The sequence below is a fragment of the Panicum virgatum genome, chromosome 2K, assembly GCF_016808335.1.
Source record: "Panicum virgatum strain AP13 chromosome 2K, P.virgatum_v5, whole genome shotgun sequence".
NCBI lineage: Eukaryota > Viridiplantae > Streptophyta > Magnoliopsida > Poales > Poaceae > Panicum > Panicum virgatum.
In genome coordinates, this window is record NC_053137.1 from 5388488 (window position 1) to 5411502 (window position 23015).

Sequence of the window (23015 nt, forward strand, 5' to 3'; positions counted from 1 at the left end):
TTTCGGCTTCCCAAAAAGGTGCTTAACCATTGAAGCCAAAGCTAGAATTTTTAGGATGGGCCAGATCTCCACCAAACAGACCCTTAAGTTTTAACGCGAATTCACTGCTTAGGGTGATCAGTTGTGTTCAAATTCACTGTGAATTTCGAGGAAGCGTTGTATTGGTTTAAGAAAATAATAATCCAATTGCTGGACGAAACGCGATTTGACTAAGTACCTTGCAACATAACTTCAAATAACCAATCATGCCCTGTGTATTCCAACTGCGCTACACTGATTTATGAACAAGACCAAAACAACTTCCTATTCTGTGCGTAAGAAATAGCAGACTCCAATACAACGTCCAATAAACCTAGAAAACTTAAGCTATACATTCTCATAACGATATTATTTGCAAAAGTCCTCCACATGCTCCGGCAAGAACCACCAGAGGAGAGGCTTCATTCATCACATAACTAATTCCAGCCCAGAAAAATTAAACTTGTACATCTTTTTTTCTTTTTGATAAGGAACTTCTACATACTGGAGATAGGATGCCGGTGTATGGTTGTGCACTCGAAAATAACAGTTTCTAAGATGCACATAAGGATAACATAGCTGCCTCGTCTAGTGTCCTCAATGCCGATTATATACTACTAGGTCCAATTGTCTCAGTACTTTCACATTTGCTGACTCCTGATTTGACAACTCGCTGCGGTAGGCAAGAACTGGCAAGATTCTCAGCTCACAAGCATATTTGAATCAGTCGCTGGTTCTGCAAAAATATTCAGTGAAAAATGATTAGTCCGCAAATATCAACTGACAAGTCCTATGGCATTCTAAAGAACCGAAAGCAGCCGGGGTTCTAAGGAACTGAAAGCAGCCAAAACACGGCTCTCAGGGGACTACGATTCAGTGAAACATCTATACAAATTATGTCAAAAGCTCCACTTGGATCAATAACTGAAAATGCAGTAGTATTCAGTATTCCAATGTTGCACTAAAAAATATAAGGCTACAGACTATATATGGGTACCATTCCAGCCCATACAAATCATTAAAGCTCGACGATCAAAAAAGTATATCCAAGAAAAGCATCCACAGTTGATTTATAATGATAAGTCAGTGTCCCACCTTTGTCTTTTAGAATTAGGCTCATCAATTTGGTCGCGGTTATGTTGATGGGAACTCGTAGAATCACTTGGGCCATCCCTTGCTCTGTTTGCACTCCCAGATGCAGCCTGAACCCAGTGCCATTGTTAGAGACCAATTACGAGATTAAATGTTTTACCAAATATAATATGCACAAGCAGAAGCAGCACTTGCCTGTGAACGTGTGCTGCTACTGTCCAGTGGGGCACTTTGATTCTGTGTTTCAACTTGGGAGATAAATGGCATAATTTGTCTGACCATGCTAGCAAAGTGTAGTGCCTCCTCACTGGCTCCTGACACGTGTGTTGTTGCATGATTTCTACCATCTTCCTGCTCAGTGGAAGCCATCGGTGCTTGCTGATTCGAGCTATTTCCTCGAACATTTTCTCCGGGGAGCATTGATCCAAGAATGTCCATTATGTGAGAGAGAGTGACCAGGCCATTCTGCTGCCCAGGTGAGGTCTCAGAGCCATTTCCCACATTGACATCGATTGGAGATCCCAAATTACCTGTAAAAGAAATCAGGTGATGTCTTTTTTCAGGGTGATCTTTTTTCGGGATGAGGATCACCCCATTTCCATTTCAACAGAGAAAACAGAAATTCAAGTAAGTCTGAGACTGAATGAAGCCACAGAGCCAAAACAAGAGCCCCGTGCATCCTAAACCCCTCTAACCTGATTCAAGCTAGATAGGTTAGCCAAACGTGGCAATCAGTTGATGATATAGAAAAGCATAGTACAACAAATCATTTTATTTCTTTTGCTGGACCAGCAAGTGAACCAAATATATCAACCACCTGAATGAAGCAATAGTACAACAATACCATAACATTCATTGTTAAAGGCAAAAACAAAGTACGGCCAAGAAAAGGTAATGCATATTCATGTAGAGCATGGGTGCAATCAGATTGAGTACTTGGATGTTAGTTTTCAAAGTATCAAAAATTAATTTATGAGTATGTATGTATATATATGTAATGTTTAAGTACCAATCAACAAATTTAGTATACGAGTTATTTGAATTTTAAAAGGAAAAAAAGAATATCGTGAAGATTATAGCATTGCCTCAGCGCATCACTTGATGACTCGGATAATATTATATCAGATGGGCACCTATCCTGAGTCCCAATTGGGGCTTAATTGTATCTGAATTCTCTCCTGTCAGCTGTTCGTCGAGTTTGTAATTCTGTAGCGAACTTAACTGCCTTAGGAGGAAACTCAAGTACTAACCAACACATTTAGTATACAAGTTATTTGAATTTTAGAAGAAAAAATGGAACATAATAAAGACTGGCACTGCCTCCGTGCACCGCTTGAATACTCGGATAATTTTAAATCAGATGGATAGCTATCCTAAGTCCAAAACGGGCCCTAGTTGTATCTGGTTTCTTTCCTGTTTAACTGTTTCTCACATTTATAATTCTGTAGCGGACTCCTTAACTGACTTAGGAGAAAGCTCAATGTTACATGATCCCATGCTATGGCTGGGTCACGCGCTAGATTGTCTATGCAATAGCTGCCAGTAATTTGACTCAAGTCATCAGTTAAGCGAAGTTTCTTTCAAAAGAAAATCGAAAACATAGCTTAATCTGATTACTGGTACCTAAATAAGTCACTGCCAGATCAGATTCAATATCAGCTCAACCAGAGCCAGTCCAACCATATTGTGCCCCCTAGTTGGTTTATCGAAGACATGCAACACATTAAAACAAGGTAGAAAAAGATGGAAGTGAGGAAAATGTACCTGCTTGATGAGCTTGAGTTGACTGAGGAATAGATTGTTGATTAGGATGGGTGTTACTACGAGCAGGTTCATTTGGAGATTGACCATTTCGTTCATCACTACCACTAGTGTTTGCTCTTTGTCGAACTCTGGTGATAAGTGGATAGATAAAACCAAAACCTCCACTAGAAGACCCTGATGGAGCACGGCTGATGCCAGCAGGCATGGCAACCACTGTTCTAAGCGGCAATAGTCTAACTCCAGACTCCACAGAAAAAGGAGTGCCACCTGCAAGCCCTGCAGATGCTTCACCAATATTTCCATGTGAAGCATCTCCTGTCCTATTCCCATGTTGCTGTGCTTGTGCACCAACTGGCTCGCTTGGGTTAGTACTGGCTACAGGCACAGACCCACCTAACAATAAAAAGTAATGTGTTTAACAACTGTCATAACCAAAGTAATGTGCACTCAAGAAAAACCAGATACTAAGATACATCAAGTTTAGTATAGCTGTTAATTGTGCAATCTACAAAGCAATTTCAACAGACACACCCAACTTATCCTTTATTTAGGGGGAAACACACCAAAATTTCCTGGTTTATAAAGCATGCAGAGAAGATCTCAGACTGAAATCCTCCATGATCCACTATCAAGTTTTCAACCATGCGCTACAGATTGTAACGTATAAATTATCTAATGCCAGACCCACTCTTCTTTTACTTATTTATTTGGGGGAATTTCATCCAAACCACCACCTAAGGGGCGCTTTTAATCCATACCACCAAGCCAGCCAATGGCATGGGATTTGGTCCTCATTGACACAGGCTGGCGGTATAGATGAAAAGTACACCTCAAATGCTACAGATGAAAAATATTCTATTTATTTAATATTCTAGACATTGAATCCAAAATTCACGACCCTGATGGACCCTAGTCATAAAGAAAGGCAGTTCAGCCATATGAAAGAGGTCAGCATACTTAAAGTTAGACGTGATGTGACTAATTTATATGTAAAATCAGTTAAAGAAATGTGATGCCTGCTGCAAGATGATGTCATAACAAGAGGAAAATTTAAGGAACAGACGATGATAACATTACTCACCTGAACGGGCATGGATATCAACATCTCTTGGATGTAGAACAGAACCTTGCGAACTAAGACTAGAAAATAATGTACCCATTTGGACAGACCTTCCTGGAAAAAATGGAACAGGCTGAACAAAATAAGTTAGCACACAGGAAAACATGACAAGGTGGTTATCAGTGAATGTTAGATTTAAATGTTTAGTAACTCACTTGAACCATAAGAGGATTAGGTCCTGAAGGAGATATATAAAGAGCTGGTCCAGAGTTTACAACCGCTTCTGACTGCAAGAAGGTAAAATAAATCAATACAAAATTATAAACAATTTCCAAGAGAAAATAAGTTCAGCATAGTTGTCACAGAAAACCTACAGATACAGGATTTATACGAAGCAGCATTGTGGTGCGGCCAAGTTCCAGAAGCAAAGAACCAAGGTTATGAAGGAGAGATCCCGAGCGAAATGCACTACTTTGAAGGTCCCTTCGTGTTGCAGGATCAGTTACATTCTGAAGACCTCCCAATTGAGCTGAGAGTTGCTGGATTGATGTATCAAGAATATTAATTGAAAATGACAAAAGTTTATAAGCAGATAATTAAATAGATGCAACAAAATTCAAATAAAAAATACATGACCCATGCATTTTAATCTTTTTTTGGAAAAGATCACAAATAATCCATTCATATTGAAGTGCTACTGTATACATGTTAAAGAAGGAGTTAACACATTTGGATCCCGCATTTAATTTCCTAACTTAACAGATAGCTAGCCAACATAAAAGCACTGTTATAGTTCAGTCATGATCAACACTGTCAGGAATCACCCCCTCTCTTGAGTGTACACACACACACACAAGCAGAAAACAACAAAATAAGCTTTCGGTCAATGCGGCCACTCAAGCCATCGTCGTTCTCTCACATATATATAGTGGATACAAGGCTGCACACCTTCCCATGATATCCTCTGAAGTAATGCAGTTGATGCCATATGATCAGCTTAAATCTAGCTAGCACAAATAGGAGCCAACCGACACTAGCTGGACCAGGACACACTCTAGTAACAAGATTAATGCTAACAAACACTGCAAGTTTCCTTGATACTTAAAGCTGACCAAATAGTTAACGAGAACCATTTAAAAAGAATAAATGGGGACATCAAGTGTATATGCTTCCATTTTTAATCGACCATGATACCATGTATTATTTCAATACTTCAAGGTACATAAAAGTGCGTATTAACAAAGGTTACAGCTGAGGGTCCACAAACATTCACCATCACCAAAATAGCAAGAATTGAGAATTTTATATGTTTACTATCAGACATAGATGAGGTTTATTATCGGTACAGATGAAGTAATGCACTATCCCTCAACCTCAACTTGATAGCAATAAACAGAATACATTAAACTATGCATCAAATAGCTTAATTAAGATTAGTTAACTGGTGCCAGCAAGAGTTTGAAAGATGTTACTTACAGATAGCATTGCACCAGCCTGTTCAACAACGATTTGCCTAGTAGACTGCATAGTTTCAGCTAGCAACGATGCAGTATGAAGCCCAAGTGTAGAAGCTGATTCAGGCTGGCATTCCTGATTTTGTGTACCACCAACCCTAGTACTTCCTGCAGTTCTGTTTTCCACATTACCCTCTGCTTGTCCTGTAGAAAAAGAGAAATGGACGTGAATCTTAAGTAGACCACATAATGGATGTAGCTTATACAAGAACAAAGTCAGACCATCATGATTAAAGCCTTCCCTCCTAAATGAGTCCCTCATAAATTCAATGTACTGTGACATAGTTGTCAAGGCATCAGGGATGACCTACCACCAAAGGAATAAATGGGTTAAATATATCCTGATATTTTGGAATAAAGGTGAGTATGTGACACCGATCAAACAAATATTTACATTTGGTTGTGATGACCCATGTGCTGGCTCAGACGGGAAAAGCAGAGGAGCTTGTTGGTTTTGGTCAAGTTCAACCCTTACAGTATTTGGGATGGAAGATTGTGTAGGCTCTGAAGGTCTGGTGTCAGAAGATGCTGGTACACCCTAGTGTCAGAGAAGTTATTTTCAAAAAGTTACTTACAGTCTAAATAATCTAAATTAATTTAAAGATCAATGGTTTACCGAAGATTGTGCGCTGATTGTTCCAAGGACGCTTTGGAGAATCTATCAGAGGATGACAAATTTGAACAAAATTAAGCCACATGTCAAACTTATAGCTTCTTCAGCTAAAGAAGGGTAGGATAGAATGTCTCAGTGCCCATAGGAATTTAGTATCACCTGGGCAACAAAAGCTGGGAGTTCACTGCTCGCAGGATCCACATTAACAGCCTCAAGTACAACACTTCTTGCCATAGTGGGACCACGACGACGGCCAGAATTTGATTGGTTAGCTGTAAAATTGTAAAAATTTACAGTGCATAGAAGTTAGAATCCAAAACGGAACATGGAATAGTTCTAAGATGCAATGTGGAAATGTAAAGCTAATATGCCCATAATGTTAGAAATAACTCAGTCCAGACATGTTGCAGGCTATAGGATTATCTGGAACGAGCCCAACAAAGATCGGATCAACAGAGACAAGTCCTTCAAATAGCAAATAATATAGTTTAGCTAGAAGAGTGTGGCTGAGAGTGTATTAATTGCTACATTTCACAAGCTGAAATATTAAGTCAATGGCACAAACTAAAACATAATGCATACAGAAGATCTAAAGCACAAAAGATGAAATTAGCTTACGTTACAGATAACATTCCAAGGTAATACTACTACATCAACTTAATGGGCATGTACTGGGGCTTAGAAGTGCAAATTTTACATCTTGGAGAAGTAAATAAATACGAATGAGTAGAACAGCTAACCTATAATAAAAAAAATTCAAAGCAGTACTTTACAAGATCACATTTGTTAAATTGTGTGTACCTAGAAGATAACAGATCCAATACTAATACTTCGAGTATTTTGCAGTACTGGGAGTAGTGAAACTAATAGTTGAACACAAAAACTAAAATGTGTTGTGGCAAAAGCTGCCACCACACGCTAAATTGCTCCAATGGAAGGGGATGCTACGTTAATCTTTGTGGGACACCAAAACACTAGGACTGATTATCATGACAGCCTCAACATTTGTCAAAGGATGTAAGCCACCAAAATGCTGTTATAGCATGCAATGTTCTTAAGGCGTTGAGGCGAGGTGTGGCGCCCTACCTCCTCTGGACGCCTAGGCGACGCCTAGGCGAGGCGAGGCGACGCCATACACCAACGTAAAAGCAGAATATTAGCAGTATAATTAGCAGTATAAAGGGGAAAAGAAATGAGAAAAGAAGAAAGAAAAGAGAAAAGGCCCAGGAAGAATGTAAGGCCCAGCCCACCAAATCACTACCAGCCCATAAACTACTCATCTCCTCCCGTCAGCCCACCCGCTCCCCCCCCTACCCTATCTCGTCGTGCGCCGCCACTCCCTTCGCGGCCACCCCAGACGGAGCACCAGCGCCGCCAGTCCTCCCTGCCGCGGCCACCCCTAGATGGAGCACCAGCGCCGCCGCTCCTCCTCCCTGCCGCGGCCACCCCCAGATGGAGCACCAGTGCCCCCGCTCCTCCCTGCCGCGGCCACCCCCAGATGGAGCTATGGCGCCGCCGCTCCTCCTCCCTGCCGGACGGCGCGGAGGCGGTGCTGCCCAGGCGCAGCACTGTCGGAGACGGCAGGTACAACATCATCTTGCTATCGCTGATCGATTTTCGTCCTCTTTCTCCCTTCTCCCTCCCTCCATCCCTTCCTGACATGAATTAGGCAAGGCGTCCAGGACGCCTTGGAGCCTTGGAGCGCCTCATCGCCTAGGCGACGACTAGGCAACGCCTTAAGAACTATGATAGCATGTGAACAGAACATAGAGACAGCGAAAAGCCTGATGACGTCAACATAATTCAACAGGTTGACCGTAAAATAGGAACAATACCTCCACAAATGTCGAACATCTTGAAAGATTCAAGGCTTCGAATTTAAAAATGTAATTTATTCAATTTAGAAATTTTAGCTGGTTAGCAGAAGTCCACAAAAAATTACAATTCTTATAAATTTACAAACCTTCAGTTGCTGCATTTCCTGATGGAGCTGACTGTCCTGGTTGTCTAACAACAAGATGCAATGTATGACCATCTTCAACATCTAAAATTATCATTAGGGAAAAGCAACATATTGGATAAATGACATGATTAAACTCCTCGTAGTAACTAAAAATTGATCTTATGCTCAATAAACAGGACTCACAGCAGAAATTAGGGACATAAAACAGATGCGAGTTATCCATATTGTTTATCAATGCACTCAGCAAAATTTTCCCTTTTGACTAATAATTCTTCACTGTTTCTACACCTTTATTGACAGTAAATCTACGAATGTTTAACCAGCAAAAATACTATAACATTACATTTGGATTGGAGGGAATTTTTGAAACTAAATTGACTGAATGAAAGAAAACTGGACATCGAAAAAATAAACAGTTTTTCCTGCAAAGTGGTAACAAATTAAACCCCGACACAGGCAATTTTCGGAAGTATGACAGTATTTAATGTGTTTGACGTCATTTAGCAATCAAATACATAGGACATTCTCTGTAGATGGAGTAAACAAATCTCAAAGGGCAAATATTAAAAAAAATAGAATGAAGAATGGAAAGGTTAAGTACAAAAGGATACGATAAGCAGACAAGAGTTCATCATCCTTTAAGACTCTCCCACGGCAAATCAAGCGTTGCTGTTCAGACAATATTCCTGTTACAGTAGCAATTTTTTCCTTCAACAGAGGAACCGGCACCTGTAAATGGGACAGTGGATTAGCATATGGCATGCATTAAAAAACATAAACAAAGGGTGCAGGAGTTAATGTAAAAAACTCATCATCATTGTAGCAACTATTTTAATTTCCATTTCATTTGTTGTGTTTTTCACTGAGGTTCATAGATAGCTCTACTGCACGCAGTCGCACAAATGGCCATGTGCACGAACATATCCAGGACCAGCAGAAAAAACTATCAGAGCTATAAATGCTTCAAACAACCACGATCTATCTACTTAGCCGGAGAAAAAACAACTAGCTACAAGATGAAAATAGAATTTTTCAAAACAGTTTCGGATTTAAAGGCAAATACCTTGATTAAAAGTTACTAAGAAGTTTTTGTGTTAATTTAAGACATTTTGAAAATCTAAATCAAAGGCCAATAGCCTACCATATCCAAATGAGCAAGACATTTAATAATCTTAGATGCACATTTTAATATTTCTAAAATTTACTGGTTGGACTTAAAATGCACTTCGAAATGTTTGGACACAATAGACCAAATGTCATGAAAATGATTAAACATAGGATATTACGGATATTATTAAAGTTATACATGGAAAATTGACCAAGTTATCCATTTATGTGTAATTCAGAAACACTATGATTGTGAACAAATTTTGCATGGAGAAAGCCCTACCTTCTCACCAAAAGTATGCAACCACAAATAACAGTGCAAATAAAATAACACACATGACATTATGTAAAGTATTTGTACGAACAAACAGTTTATGAGATATGTGTTATCAACATACACATTTATTCACACGCAAGTTGTATGTCTGAGAATCCAAGGTCTTGATTTTGATCTCAATTGTAGTCTCAGAATCTTCAGGGCAATGTTGCATTTGTACATCTGAAGTACTCCCCATGGACTCCTGTACCAAAGCAATTTAGATCCATAACAAGCAAGTTCATATAATTTGTACCAAATAAAATTAATTCAAACAGAAGCAAACTGGGAACTCAATGGCATTGAGAATCCATAGTACGACTTTGTAGCCTAACCATCCATGGTATTTTGCATCTATGATAATGCAAGTAACAAAAAGCATATGTTTATTCAACCAAATTCACATAGATTGTTATAGGAATATGGAGAACTAGTAGCAAAACAAATCACAAGCATGCTCGATGGTATGATATAGTCCACCACAGGTGATGGAGTAACTCGACTTTATTTATGTAATTAACACTAGAATGCGGAACCTGAGACGGCTTTCTCACAGGGAGATCTAGATCTTAATAAAACTCCTCCGTGGGAGCTAAATCTTAATAAAACTCCTCTGCAGAAGCTGGATGAAGTGGAGACAGCAGAGGAGAATAAAAAGGATGATTGGTAAGCACTAAACACCAAAGCAGATGTAGAAAGTAACAGGGCAAATAAAGAGGAGGTAATCAACTAGAGACGTATGAAATACAAGCATCAAACAATTATACCACAGCCAACTTCTAAAATACTAAATATACCCCCCCCCCAAAAAAAAAGAGAAGGATGGAAATAATATACCCATATGAAACATAAGTGGAAGCGGCTTATTTAGACTATGTGATTTATCAGTTCTATAAGTGTGTACCACAGCAGAGGAATTTACGAACACAAATATGGCATTTCTTTGACCTTGTTTTGTAGGAAATTGACTTCAAATTCATGAGACCAGCTAGCATGCACCATGCAGAATGGGATGCATATGTCTTATGAAACTGCTGTAAAATCTTGATGCATGTTATTTAGACTATGTGATTTATCAGTTCGGTAAAATGAATGTTCCAGTGCTAAGAGCCATTAAGAGCCACTCCCAACAGAAAGGCCACCTCAATAGCCAAAATGTAAATACAATGCCATGCCCACTTGCCTGCAAAGATACGCTGGTACCCAATACAGGAACATCCACATCACCATAAACATTTCTAATCCCTACAATTAGCAGACTTCCTCCACAGCATGAGCATAGATAGATACCCTAGGACACCACCCAATCGCCAGCCCCCACAAACAAGACAAACCCAAACGCAAGACCAGCACAGTCAAGATTTTACAGCAGCTGCATATGACATAGGCATCCCACCCTGCAAGCCTGCGGTGGATCCAGGATTTAAGGCCGATGATGTCATAGTGACCTTTCACGTGCGATCATGAGTATTAAACAAAAAACAAATATGTCACCATGCCATGCTCAACAACAAATCACAAATACAAAACCATTGCACATGAAAGCAGTCAGGGAAGGTCCCTAACCACTTCCGTTTTCGTCTTTTTGTTTGGGAACGGGAAAGAAATCGGGAATGCTCGGTCGGAAAAGCAAAATCGGATATACAGTTCGGCGGAAACATGTCGATATCAGTTGGGAACAGAGAACAAAAATCAGGAACATATAATCATAACCTCCAACAAAAAAAAGGGCGTACCCAGTGCCGTAGGCTTCCCGCACTGTGCGGGGTCTGGGGAAGGGTTGTTTTTAAGCCCCAAGCCTTACCCACACAAATGTGTAGAGGCTGGGGCTCGAACCCGGGACCTTCCGGTTACAGACGGTAGGCTCTACCGCTGCACCAGGCCCGCTCTTCTAATCATAACCTCCAACACTCAACTAAAAATAATGAATGCAAATGACAGTTCAATGAAAATCCAGATGCAAATGATATATGAAAGTCACTCCCAACCCTTCCTATTACCTCTCAAAAGCCAATGTATGAGTTTTTATAGTATTGTATAGTCCCAGCAACAACAACAACAACAACATAGCCTTTTGTCCCAAGCGAGTTGGGGCAGCCAAAAAAGGAAAAAGGAATATAAGAAAGCACATGTTTTAGCTATGGCCTCCTCCGATCGGTTGTTGGCGTGAAGGGGCTGCCCTTTACTATCGCACAGACCAGACCGGTGGCACATGTGGCCCATTCTAAAATTCATCAAGGCAGACAGCGCCGCAGCAGCAGCTAGTGGCTATCAGCGCCACATTTTATCCCACCTCGCGCAGCTAGGTGAGATGGGAGGGGCCGGCGGTCAACATTAAAAGCCAGGCTCTAAGACAGGTAAGTCAAAGCCAAGGTGCCTTCCTGTGTTTGGGTGGCCAAGGAAAAACAGGAAGCAAACAAACAAAACTGGAAATTTCCGTGTCAAAACAGGAACCGAAGAAACGGTCAGGAAAAGCTGAAAACCGATTCCGTTTCTGCTCCTGCGTCTTGGTCACCGAATTCTGATCTGTTTCGGATTTTCCTGACTAAAATGGGAATCGAACAGGAAAAGCAGGAATCAGTGCCAGTCAGGACGGGAATTTTGCTGTCCTGCCTTCACCCCTAAATCCATGTGCTCATGCAACACCTACCGCAATGTTTGACAACGTCTTGCAACACCTTTTGCATTGTACTCCTACTACATGGCTTAATCATAATTTTTTTGGAGCCTTCGGTTTACTAACAAAAATCTTTGGAGACTAGGGTTTACTGACCAAACTATAACATGGCTTAAATTCAAATCACAACAAAATGGCTACTCTTTCACATCTAGTGTGAAGAAATTGACAAAAGAAACAAAACAAATACGCAGTTCTAGGGTTTGTTTACCTTGGGCAAAGGAACCCGAGATCCGGCAGCCGAGGAGAAGGAAGGAAACGGGGACGAGAAGCAGCCGACTAGAGACGAGGGCGCTCGGCGGTGGCGCTGGGCTCCACTCCGATGCGTGCAGGAGGGCCCGGGGCTCCCCTCGGACGAGATAGGAGGGCGCAGGCCTCCCCACCGATGCGTGCAGGAGGGAGGTGAGGGCGCCTGCTTTCCTACACGGGGTAGAGGGAGGCCGTCCGCCGCCGCTGCCTCGCCGGCGATCGGACAGATGCGCCGCCGCCCGCCAAGGGAGAGGAGGGGAAGAGAGATGAGCGAGTCGGGGTGACTAGGGAGGAGAGGAAACCCGCGCGTGACGCGCGCGTGTGGGGATGGCGCCGTCCCGTATTTCCTGTCGATTTTTGCGGACCGTCCCGTCCCCGATCCACTGCAACAAACTACTCCGTACTCCTGGATTTCGTAAAAAAAATCTACTCAGTCTTTCATTCTATTCAATTCAGAAAATCGTTGTTCCAAAACCGTCAAGATGAGAATGGGCCAAGTCGACCCAACTCAAAAAAGCATGGATAATAGGCCACTGGCCACTAGGTCGGCCTCAAATGAGAAACAGCTCATTTAGAGTTGAAACCTGTTGACCTAATGGATGGATGGATAGAGTCGACCGTGGCATGACACTTCCTCCATGCGGCCTCACTGTAGCTATATACTATTTAGTGAAATCTAACTCGACTCGTCCCTAATATCGAGTTCAGTTCAGAATAAATTAGGGTTTTCATCTGGCATGATGTCTTTGATTAGGTCTGTTCTTAGAGCTTCTCCAACAGTCTTCCTTTCTCCAATAAATTGTTAATATTGGAAAAATGATATGCTTTAGCAATTTCTCACTACCTCTCCTTTTATTCAATAATTATTAGATTGTCCCAATATTTTACCTCACTAATATTCATGGGGAACCCTGAAGAATGCTGAACCCCCTCCCGCGCCCCGGCCGTCAGGTTTAAGTCCCGCATTCCTTGCGTTATTAACCATTTATTATCAGACCTACTATCCCTGCAATATTTAGTACAGGATATGAATTAGTTTCAGTCTTTTGCATGCTTTCCTCCACTTTCTATTAAATTTAGGGGGGTGGGGGGGTTCCCAATTCCATGCCACGAGTTCGATCTGCACGGATGATTTTATAAGTTCGATCTGCACGGATGATTTTATAAGTAGTATACTAGTATTTATGTGGCCGAGGAGGAGTTGAGCATGGAAAAGTTCAAGCTGGACGTCCATGCCGCGCAAGGCTGCCGCGGCTCCCCGGCTACGTCCCCATGATGTGCATGCATGTGGCCAGATATAACAGATCCGCCGAATTAAAACGATTAATTAAGCGTAACCGCCATCATTTAAATTCTTCACACGTATTAGTTTAATTAAGTGTAACTTGACAGGCTGTTTCCAACCCACAGGCCGATCGAAACACACCAGAAGTCTCGTACGAAGGCGAGCGCAGAAGGTACTAGCATGACAAAATCTTACAAAAATAGTAAATAATATGAAGACTTTTACAAAACAGCTTTAAATTTAAAATTTCCAAAGAGAAGATAGCAGCAGAAGAGAATCTAACTTACAAAGCATTTTTATAAGAGAATAAACAAAACAAACTAAATAAGTCGAGAACTACCGAGATGTGAAGACAAAGCGCCACATCGAGCCCACCGATGTGAAACACAGTTAGCTCCTATACCTGAAATAGGGTAAACAACAAACTCTTAGCAACTAATACTCAGCATAAGACTAGTGGGTATACTTAGCCCACATATCTAGACATGCAAGACTTTTGGCTAGTGGCTTATTTTGTAGGAAACAGCGACTAAAGTAATTCCTTAATTTCCATATTTTAGCTCCAGGTTCTATATAAATTAACTCTAATCTAATATTGGCGTGAATCAACTATATTAAACATAGTGGTGCAATCAATAATAGTTCAATGTTTTCATCATCATAGATATATAGATATACTCATTATCACATCATAATACTACGATGCGACGCAGTGATCAAGGTGCTCATATTCGAGAGCGACTGACGGCGAATCGATCCGATTTAACCTTGCAAGGTGGACCTAACCAACACGACACGTAAAAGCCCCGTCGGACCCCACGCACCAACATTTCCCCTCTCCGCCTCGAACTACAGAACCGCCCCACTTGTATATAGTCAGCCGAGCCCTAAGAGAGACCACCAAAATTAAAATCATGCATTCCAATTCTCCGCGGCCACTCGACTCGCCCTAAGGGGTGGGTAGAAGTTCTGTACTTTCGAAACAATGCAGTACTCGGCTTACCGGTTTCGACTACCTCCTACTCCCGGCATGCGGTTAGTACAATTCAAACATGATCAGCAGGGCCAACAACAGTACGGTCCTTAACCGACTCAGACGGGCTAAGACACCCAGAAGCCCTGTCCTACTGTCATGCCTATATATCATCATCAATTCCCGTCCGGTCTCAAATTTCCATACATTCTATATCCACTTCCACAGCTCATGTATTGGAATATAATATATCTCATATCTCACGAGTAACCGGAAATTACTCGACTTCTAAATATCCTATATCTCGCGAGTGCAATAAGTCACTCGACTTCTATCGAGAATTATTAAGCTTAGCATTTCTATCGTCCTATACATGCTAGTATAACTCAGTGAAACCTAGGGATCATGCAACTAGGGTTCCAATCAACTCCTGAAACGTAATGCACAAGTAATAAATACAGATATAGGTGTCATAATTTCAAATAATAAGATGTGTACCGGGGCTTGCCAGAGGGTAACACTAAGTTAGTGATAATATTAACAAGGCCTTGGGCCCTTCCGACCATTGGGCCGGGTCTTCACGAATCCCCTCTCAATCCTGCTTCACCGATCCTGAGCTTTACGATCCATCTATAGTCGACGTTCTCACCACATATTCTATACGAATGCATATGAAATGCAAATTAATGTACATGCATATAAATAATGCGGATATAATTTCACAAACACTAAGTAACTATCTACCGAGTATAAACGCTACAATTCTCATATAATTATGACTGTCAGCCCTACTACTACCGGTCATACCGGTATACCAAACCGGTCAGACCGGTCTGATCTGTGTGCGACTCGAGACCAAAAATCCAGAGTATCCGGACTCCCAAACCCGGAATATTCGGACATAAACTCGGAGTAGCTAAATCACTACAAATCCGGAGTATCCGGACAAATTGCCGGAGTCTCCGGACTCATACCGGTCAGACTGGTCCAAGCACCGGTCAGACCGGCTGGCCAAAAATAAACCCTAGCTAAGTCATATAACACTGGTTTAGCTCTCTAATTTAATTTAACCTGATTATTCTTAATTGTAAACTATTCTTTAATTTCCAAATAAACCAACACATGAAGAATTCACTAACACCTCAACTATGTTTTCTAGGTCGGAAACTTGTATAGTGGACTACACATGCCTAAACTAAACCACCGCCTCGGTTTCATAATTTTTGGACTAACAGATTTGCCGAAACTAATTAAATGAGTCTAAACACCACTTAAACTCTACTATGGGAAAAAATGACATTTCGCAAGAACAAATATTTTTTCCTTGTAGATACAGACATAACCAATCTAACAAAACCAACTTTGTATTTTTATCATTTTTCCTTGATTTATTAGGCAACCTGCAAGTTTTCGCTGAAATAATAAAAATAAAAAACCAACCACCGGAGACACCGGGTTTTACCCCAGATTCTCCGGATACAATGTCCGGAGTTTCCGGATAATTGTCCGGAGTTTTCGGGATCCCTAGTCCGGAGAATCCGAACATATATCCAGAGTTTCCGGGTATACCTAAACAGTAGCCAACCTCGCGTACCCATGGTGAATGGCGGCGCGCGCGGTGCACGGAGCGGCGGAGAAAGGGCCGGGAAAGGGGTGGAGAAGGTGGAGGAGCTCACCAGGAAACCATTCCCATGGTCGATTTGGGTGGAGGAGGACCGGAGAAGCGGATCGACGCGAAGAGGCGGGCTCGGGCGGCGCTCCCATGGCGGTCGGCGGTAGGGCCGTCGATTCCCGCCGGGGAAGGCTCGAGCAAGGCTCGTGGAGGTGCGGAACACGGTTGGGGAGGCTCTCGCAGAAGGAAATGGACGAACGGCGGCCGAAGATGGCCGGGGCGGTGAGAGCAGGGGCTCAGCTCGAGCTCGGACTGAAGGGAGGAGCGAGAGCTGAATGAGAGAGATGAGGACGGGAGCAGGCAGCTCGGGATAAGATAAGGACGTGGGCGGTCCGGAGTATCCGGGCACATTCCCGGAGTATCCGGAGTGTTACAATCCTACCCCTTAAAGAAATCTCGTCCCGAGATTTAAAGAGAAAGCAAAGGGCCGATGATTTACTTCTAAAAACTGTATAGAACCAACAAATGTTAGCCATCGTGTGCACTTGCTTAAACGCAGTTCCGGATATCCAAAGAAAACCAAGGGAACACTTGGAGGAAGAAAAACTCAAAGGGGGAATCAACTCCAAGTTGCTTATACAAGATCGACAGAAAGCCTAACATCGATTGAATCGAATTCTTTTTGGTTGACATGAATCGTTGAAGTATCAAGGAAAAGTTTTTGTCCAAGAATATTCTTGCTCAATAATATTTATTATATTTATTAATTGGGTTGCATGATGCACGATGCATATGTTCTAATGCATGTTAGTGGCCTAAAATTCTTAGAAACTCAAAGTTTAACTACCCATTCACGCTGTTATTTGCACATGGCCTACCCCCTTAAAAACAGACTCGCATTACAAGGGTTGCAGGAAAAGACAGTCCTAGAAGGTCCTATCCACACGTACATAAGCACCAACGCATACCCAGCGGCTCAACGTATGGCTGCAGTCCACACGAGGCCCTAGGTCTCGTCGCGGCGCTATAGTCCGAGGGACAATCACCACTACGTAGGAAATCATAGAGAGCAACCCAACAACACAAATAATCAGAAAAAGATTTACAAATTATGAACACAACACGAGTTCTGTTATTAGTTAGTCGGTCAATCAGGATTTCCATGTCAGTCCCATACCTAAACAATATATGATTATAAAATACCATAATATTGCAATTCTATTCATGTACGATGACTATAATGTATGTGCTCAAGTTCTTGATTTATGTATATTTTATTTGAGCAAGAATACAAGCAGAGCTATTTAAGATATAGAAATCAAGGCGATTAGAAATTACCTAATATCAATGTTAGAAGAACACTAGGATGTTTCTAGTCACCGAGAATGGTTAGGATGGTTGATTTTCGAACATTTCGATGAAAAAAAACTTAGAGACAAAGATATACGATCTCGGCTTATCATTGACCAATAGCGGAAGGTTTAAATAGAATAAAATGGTCATAGAACCACTTATGTTAGGGAAGGTTTCATCTAAGAATAATATCTTTATCACAATTCTTGGGGAAAATGTCGATAGTAGTGGAAACAAAGTTAAAGTAAAGAGAAGGTCTACAACTGCACTATAGGCATCAAAATCTAACATGACCGGTCAGGCCACCCACCAAACCGACCAGACCGATTACCACCGGTCAGACCGGTACTACAACCGGTCAGACCGGTTAAACCGAATCATACCGACAGATTTGCACACTCTGCACAGCACCCAAGTGTGCAACCCCGGTATCTATCCGCACAGAGGCGTGTGAATGTGGTTAGCAGGGACAGAAGTCGACATGTGAGATATGCATGGTGTGAAGAAATTCATACGGAAATACCAATAAACATTAATAAGCACTAATCATACATGTTATTTTGCTGGAAGTGCTTATTAAACAATATGGATAATATAATATATGCACGACCTATACGTCCTTATTTTGACTCTCAAGATAACAAGATCAACCAGAAGGTTTCATCCGCGGAAACGAAGAACACTAATCACTACTATATTCGTATTTCACATTTCAACTATTTAATTAAATAGATACGTTTTGTTCAAACACTACGCACTGATTTTCAGGTTTTCATAATCATGTATGGTCCGGAAATACTGAAATGAGATGTGCCGGGCGTGGAGGAATTTATACAAAACTTACTAATAACAACCGAAGCAAAACAATGTGATCAATATGATGAAATGCTAATAAACATTCAAAGCAAAAACAGTACGTATGATATGATGTATGTATGACTATACTATACGTCCTCACAAAGGAAAAATTTTGTCACTCAAACTATGGCAATATACGGAGGTTCTTGCGGTGGCACAGTACGTACTCTCACTATATACACTAGCAGTCTACTATGAACTTTTCATACGTAAGCGGGGTTAGTGTACCTGCAGAAGAATCACAATACATATATACACAACTAATAAACGGTTAGAAGTAAGTTTATACTATACACATTGCCACCTAAAATAACCTATACTATATAGGGGTTATGATCTAATCTCTTCTAACCCCTTAAGCGCAAGGAGACGTATTTTTGTCAAAAATCATTTTTAGTTTTGAAAACACCAAAATAATAATGTTGTTACCCCTCCTGGTGCATTTCAGCTCTGATACCAGCTGTGACAGACTCGCCGAGTTAAAACGCTTGACATGCTGTTTCCAACCCACAGGCCGATCGAAACACATCAAGCGTATTAGGTCAATTAAGTGTAACTTGACAGGCTGTTTCCAACCCACAGGCCGATCGAAACACACCAGAAGTCTCGCACGAAGGCGAGCGCAGAAGGTACCAGCATGACAAAATCTTACAAAAATAGTAAATAATATTAAGACTTTTACAAAATAGTTTTAAATTTAAAATTTCCAAAAGAGAAGATAGCAGCAGAAGAGAATCTAACTTACAGAGCATTTTTATAAGAGAATAAACAAAACAAACTAAATAAGTCGAGAACTACCGAGATGTGAAGACAAGACGCCACATCGAGCCCATCAATATGAAACCCAGTTAGCTCCTATACCTGAAATAGGATAAACAACAAACTCTGAGAAACTAATACACAGTAAGATTAACCCGACCAGTGGGTATACTTAGCCCACATATCTAGATATGCAAGACTTTTGACTGGTGGCTTATTTTGAAGAAAATAGCGACTAAAGTAATTCCTTAATTTTCATATTTTAGCTCCAGGTTCTATATAAATTAACTCTAATATAATATTTGCACGAATCAACTATATCAAACATGGTGGTGCAATCAATAATAATTGAATGTTTTCATCATCATAGATATATAAATATACTCATTATCCCATCATAATACTACGATGCGACGCAGTGATCAAGGTGCTCATATCCGAGAGCGACTGACGGCGAATCGATCCGATTTAACCTTGCAAGGTGGACCTAACTAACACGGCACGCAAAAGCCCCGTCGGACCCAACGCACTAACATTTCCCCTCCCCGCCTCGAACTACAGAACCGCCCCACCAGCATATAGTCAGCCGAGCCTTACGAGAGACCACCAAAAGTAAACTCATGCATCCCAATTCTCCGCGGGCACTCGACTCACCCTAAGGGGTGGGGTAGAAGTTCTGTACTTTCGAAACAAGGCAGAACTCGGCTTACCGGTTTCGACTACCTCCTACTCCCGGCATGCGGTTAGTACAATTCAAACATGATCAGCAGAGCCAACAACGGTACGGTCCTTAACCGACTCAGACGGGGCTAAGACACACAGGAACTCTATCCTGCTCTCATGCCTATATATCATCATCAATTCCCGTTCGGTCTCAAATTTTCATACATTCTATATCCACTTCCACAGCTCATGTATTGGAATATAATATATATCATATCTCACGAGTAACTGGAAATTACTCGACTTCTAAATATCCTATATCTCGCGAGTGCAAGAAGTCACTCGACTTCTATCGAGAACTATTAAGCTTAGTATTTCTATCGTCCTATACATGCTAGTATAACTCAGGGAAACCTAGTGATCATGCAACTAGGGTTCCAATCAACTCCTGAAACGTAATGCACAAGTAATAAATATATATATGTGTCATAATTTCAAATAATAGGATGTGTACCGGGGTTTGCCTGAGGGTAACACTAAGTTAGTGTTAATATTAACAAGGCCTTGGGCCCTTCCGACCATTGGGCCGGGTCTTCACGAATCCCCTCTCAATCCTGCTTCACTGATCCTGAGCTTCAGGATCCATCTATAGTCGACGTTCTCACCACGTATTCTATACAAATGCATATGAAATGCCAATTAATGTACATGCATATAAATAATGCGGATATCATTTCACAAACACGAAGCAACTATCGACCGAGTATAAACGCTACGATTCTCATATAATTACGTCTGTCAGCCCTACTACTACCGGTCAGACCGGTATACCAAACCGGTCAGACCGGTCTGGCCTGTGTGCGACTCGAGACCAAAAATCCAGAGTATCCGGATGTATTCTCGGAGTATCCGGACTCCCAAGCCCGGAATATTCGGACATAAACTCGGAGTAGCTAAACCACTACAAACCCGGAGTATCCGGACAAATGGCCGGAGTCTCCGGACCCATACCGGTCAGACTGGTCCTGTAACACCCTAGGTGTCTGCACAGTAATTAAAAAGGTGTCTGCACAGTATTTGTGTATGTTTTATATGCATCATGTACTTGAATTGCTTAAAAAGGATCTTTTTGTAATTATAAAAGGTTATATGTGTAATTATAATTTTATGCAAGGTCCTTTCTATTGTTATGTTGAATAGGTTGTGTAATTATAGCTTTTGTGGAGGGTGTTTTTGTAAAATTCAGTGCATTTATTACATGGCAGCAAATTTTTGCTTTTAAGTTTAAATTTAAAGTGAAATTGCATTGAAAAAGACAAAATTCCTGGAATTCAAAATCCCTCTTATGTTTTAAAAATTTGCTCTTGAATCTTTGATCAAATAAATTTTTGCACAGCATCAATGTTGTAGATCTTGAAAAATTGAACAACTTTCATGTTGGACACTTTTTCATTTGAGCCCTAGATTAATAGTTATCCTTGTTTTACAGATATGTCCTTGAAATTTTTGGAAATAGCGTTTAGGTCCCTGTCTTCTTCCCCAGCCTGCCTGCTCTGCTTCCCGCGCCGCCGAACCGCGCCGCGCCGCCCGCCGCCTCCCCGGCCAACTCCAACTTCGCCTTTGCTTCGCGCTGGCACCCACGCGTCGCCCCGGAGCCGACCCACCGCCCTCCTTGCTCGCGATGGTGCTCCCCTACCGTGCCACGCACCCTCGCCGCTTCCAGAGCCGCCCAGGCGGCCGCCACCGCGACGCCGCCGTGGAGAGCTCGCTGCAGAGCCCCGGCCCTCGATTCCTCGCGCGCAGCCGCACTACAAGTACCCCAGAAAGCTTCTCCACTCGCCTTTTCGCTTACTCCCCACTCCCACACTCCAGAACACGCCGCCGCTCCGCCCCGAACGCCGGCGAGCCCAGGCCGCCGTCGAAACCCCTCCTCCGCCCTTCCCCTCCCTCAATCGACCCCACCAGTAGCTTTGCCTTGACCTCGCGTAGCTCTCAGGCCTAATCCCGCCCTCAGACCTCCACCGGAGCCCCCTCGCCGTCGTAGCCGAGCTCCGCCGCTGCTCTGGCCGCCGCGGACAGCCCGCTACGGGCTAACCCTACCCCGATTTCGGGCACCTTCTGGTGCGCCTGGAGCCGCTCTACCTCCCTAGCCCCATCTCCCCCTCTACGCCTCATCGGAGCGCCGCCTCCGCCATCTCCGACCACCACCACCCGCCGGAGCACGCGGACCCACCGCCATAGGCCACCCTGAGCCATCCCGAAGCCACCTGGAGGTGCGTCGTGGTCCCCTCTAGCTCCCTGGCCCCCTTCCCCTCGCCGCCGGCGACACACGCCGCCGGGATCCGGCGCTCCCTTCCCTGTTCCCCTTCCCAAACCGGCCCAGGGACCTCAGGTTGAAAGAAAGAAAACCCCAGGGGGTTATTTGAATAGGCCTAGACTCAGATGAATAGTGCTATAGGGGCTTCTTTGCTATGATTTTCAGTGAACTTTGAAATTCATTATCAATTCGTAGAAAATTCGTAAAATAGCAAATCTTGATGTTTTGGAATCCTCTTGAAGAGCTCTATGCAGTAGAACCATAATATGTTAGGCTTTAGTTGCAAGTTTTTGCTGTAGATTTTGATTTGTGTTACTAGTGCATAAATATTAGTTGTTTTCATCTTTTTTTAACTACTGTATAATGACATGTCTTGCAGTGAAACTTTTATGTTAGTTTACTCATGTAACACTAATTTTTCTATAAAAATTTCATGATCAGTTCTTTGGTGTAGCTATTTATTTGATTTAATCTTTGTTTAATAGACTTTATTTGTGGTAAATAGTTTCTGTTCTTAATAAATCATGAATTTATTTCTGCATGTTATTTTTGAGTAGCTTCGCTTGTCCAGGAAGTTTGAGCCTCAGTTCATGACAAGAACAGGAGCTAAAATTGAATCTTGCTAAACTGATGTCTGTTTTGTTTATTTTCTCAGAAATAACTCTGTGTAGATAAAATCATGAAAAATTCACATTAGCTAGTTATTTTCTGTGTCAACCTCCTGTTAAATTTTGAGCTTCTTTTTTGCTCTAGTTTTTCCTGTATAATTCAAGCTTGTGCTAGGTGTTGTCTGAATGAATGAATTGTTGTGATTAAATGACT

General features: G+C 42.0%; 1 protein-coding gene across 1 annotated transcript; it reads right to left on the reverse strand.

Moving 5' to 3' along the window:
- Window positions 1-236: 236 nt before the first annotated feature.
- LOC120662789 (ubiquitin-like domain-containing protein CIP73) lies at window positions 237-12711 on the reverse strand. Its single transcript, XM_039941866.1, has 16 exons — window positions 12336-12711; window positions 9530-9652; window positions 8636-8753; window positions 8025-8105; window positions 6221-6333; window positions 6065-6106; window positions 5843-5986; window positions 5671-5755; window positions 5411-5592; window positions 4309-4473; window positions 4150-4221; window positions 3956-4067; window positions 2875-3267; window positions 1306-1640; window positions 1114-1220; window positions 237-754 (listed from the first exon to the last, which is right to left on the reverse strand). Exons 2-16 carry the CDS (start codon window positions 9644-9646, stop codon window positions 742-744), a joined length of 2079 nt encoding a protein of 692 aa, XP_039797800.1. The 5' UTR covers window positions 9647-9652; window positions 12336-12711; the 3' UTR covers window positions 237-741.
- Window positions 12712-23015: the final 10304 nt, after the last annotated feature.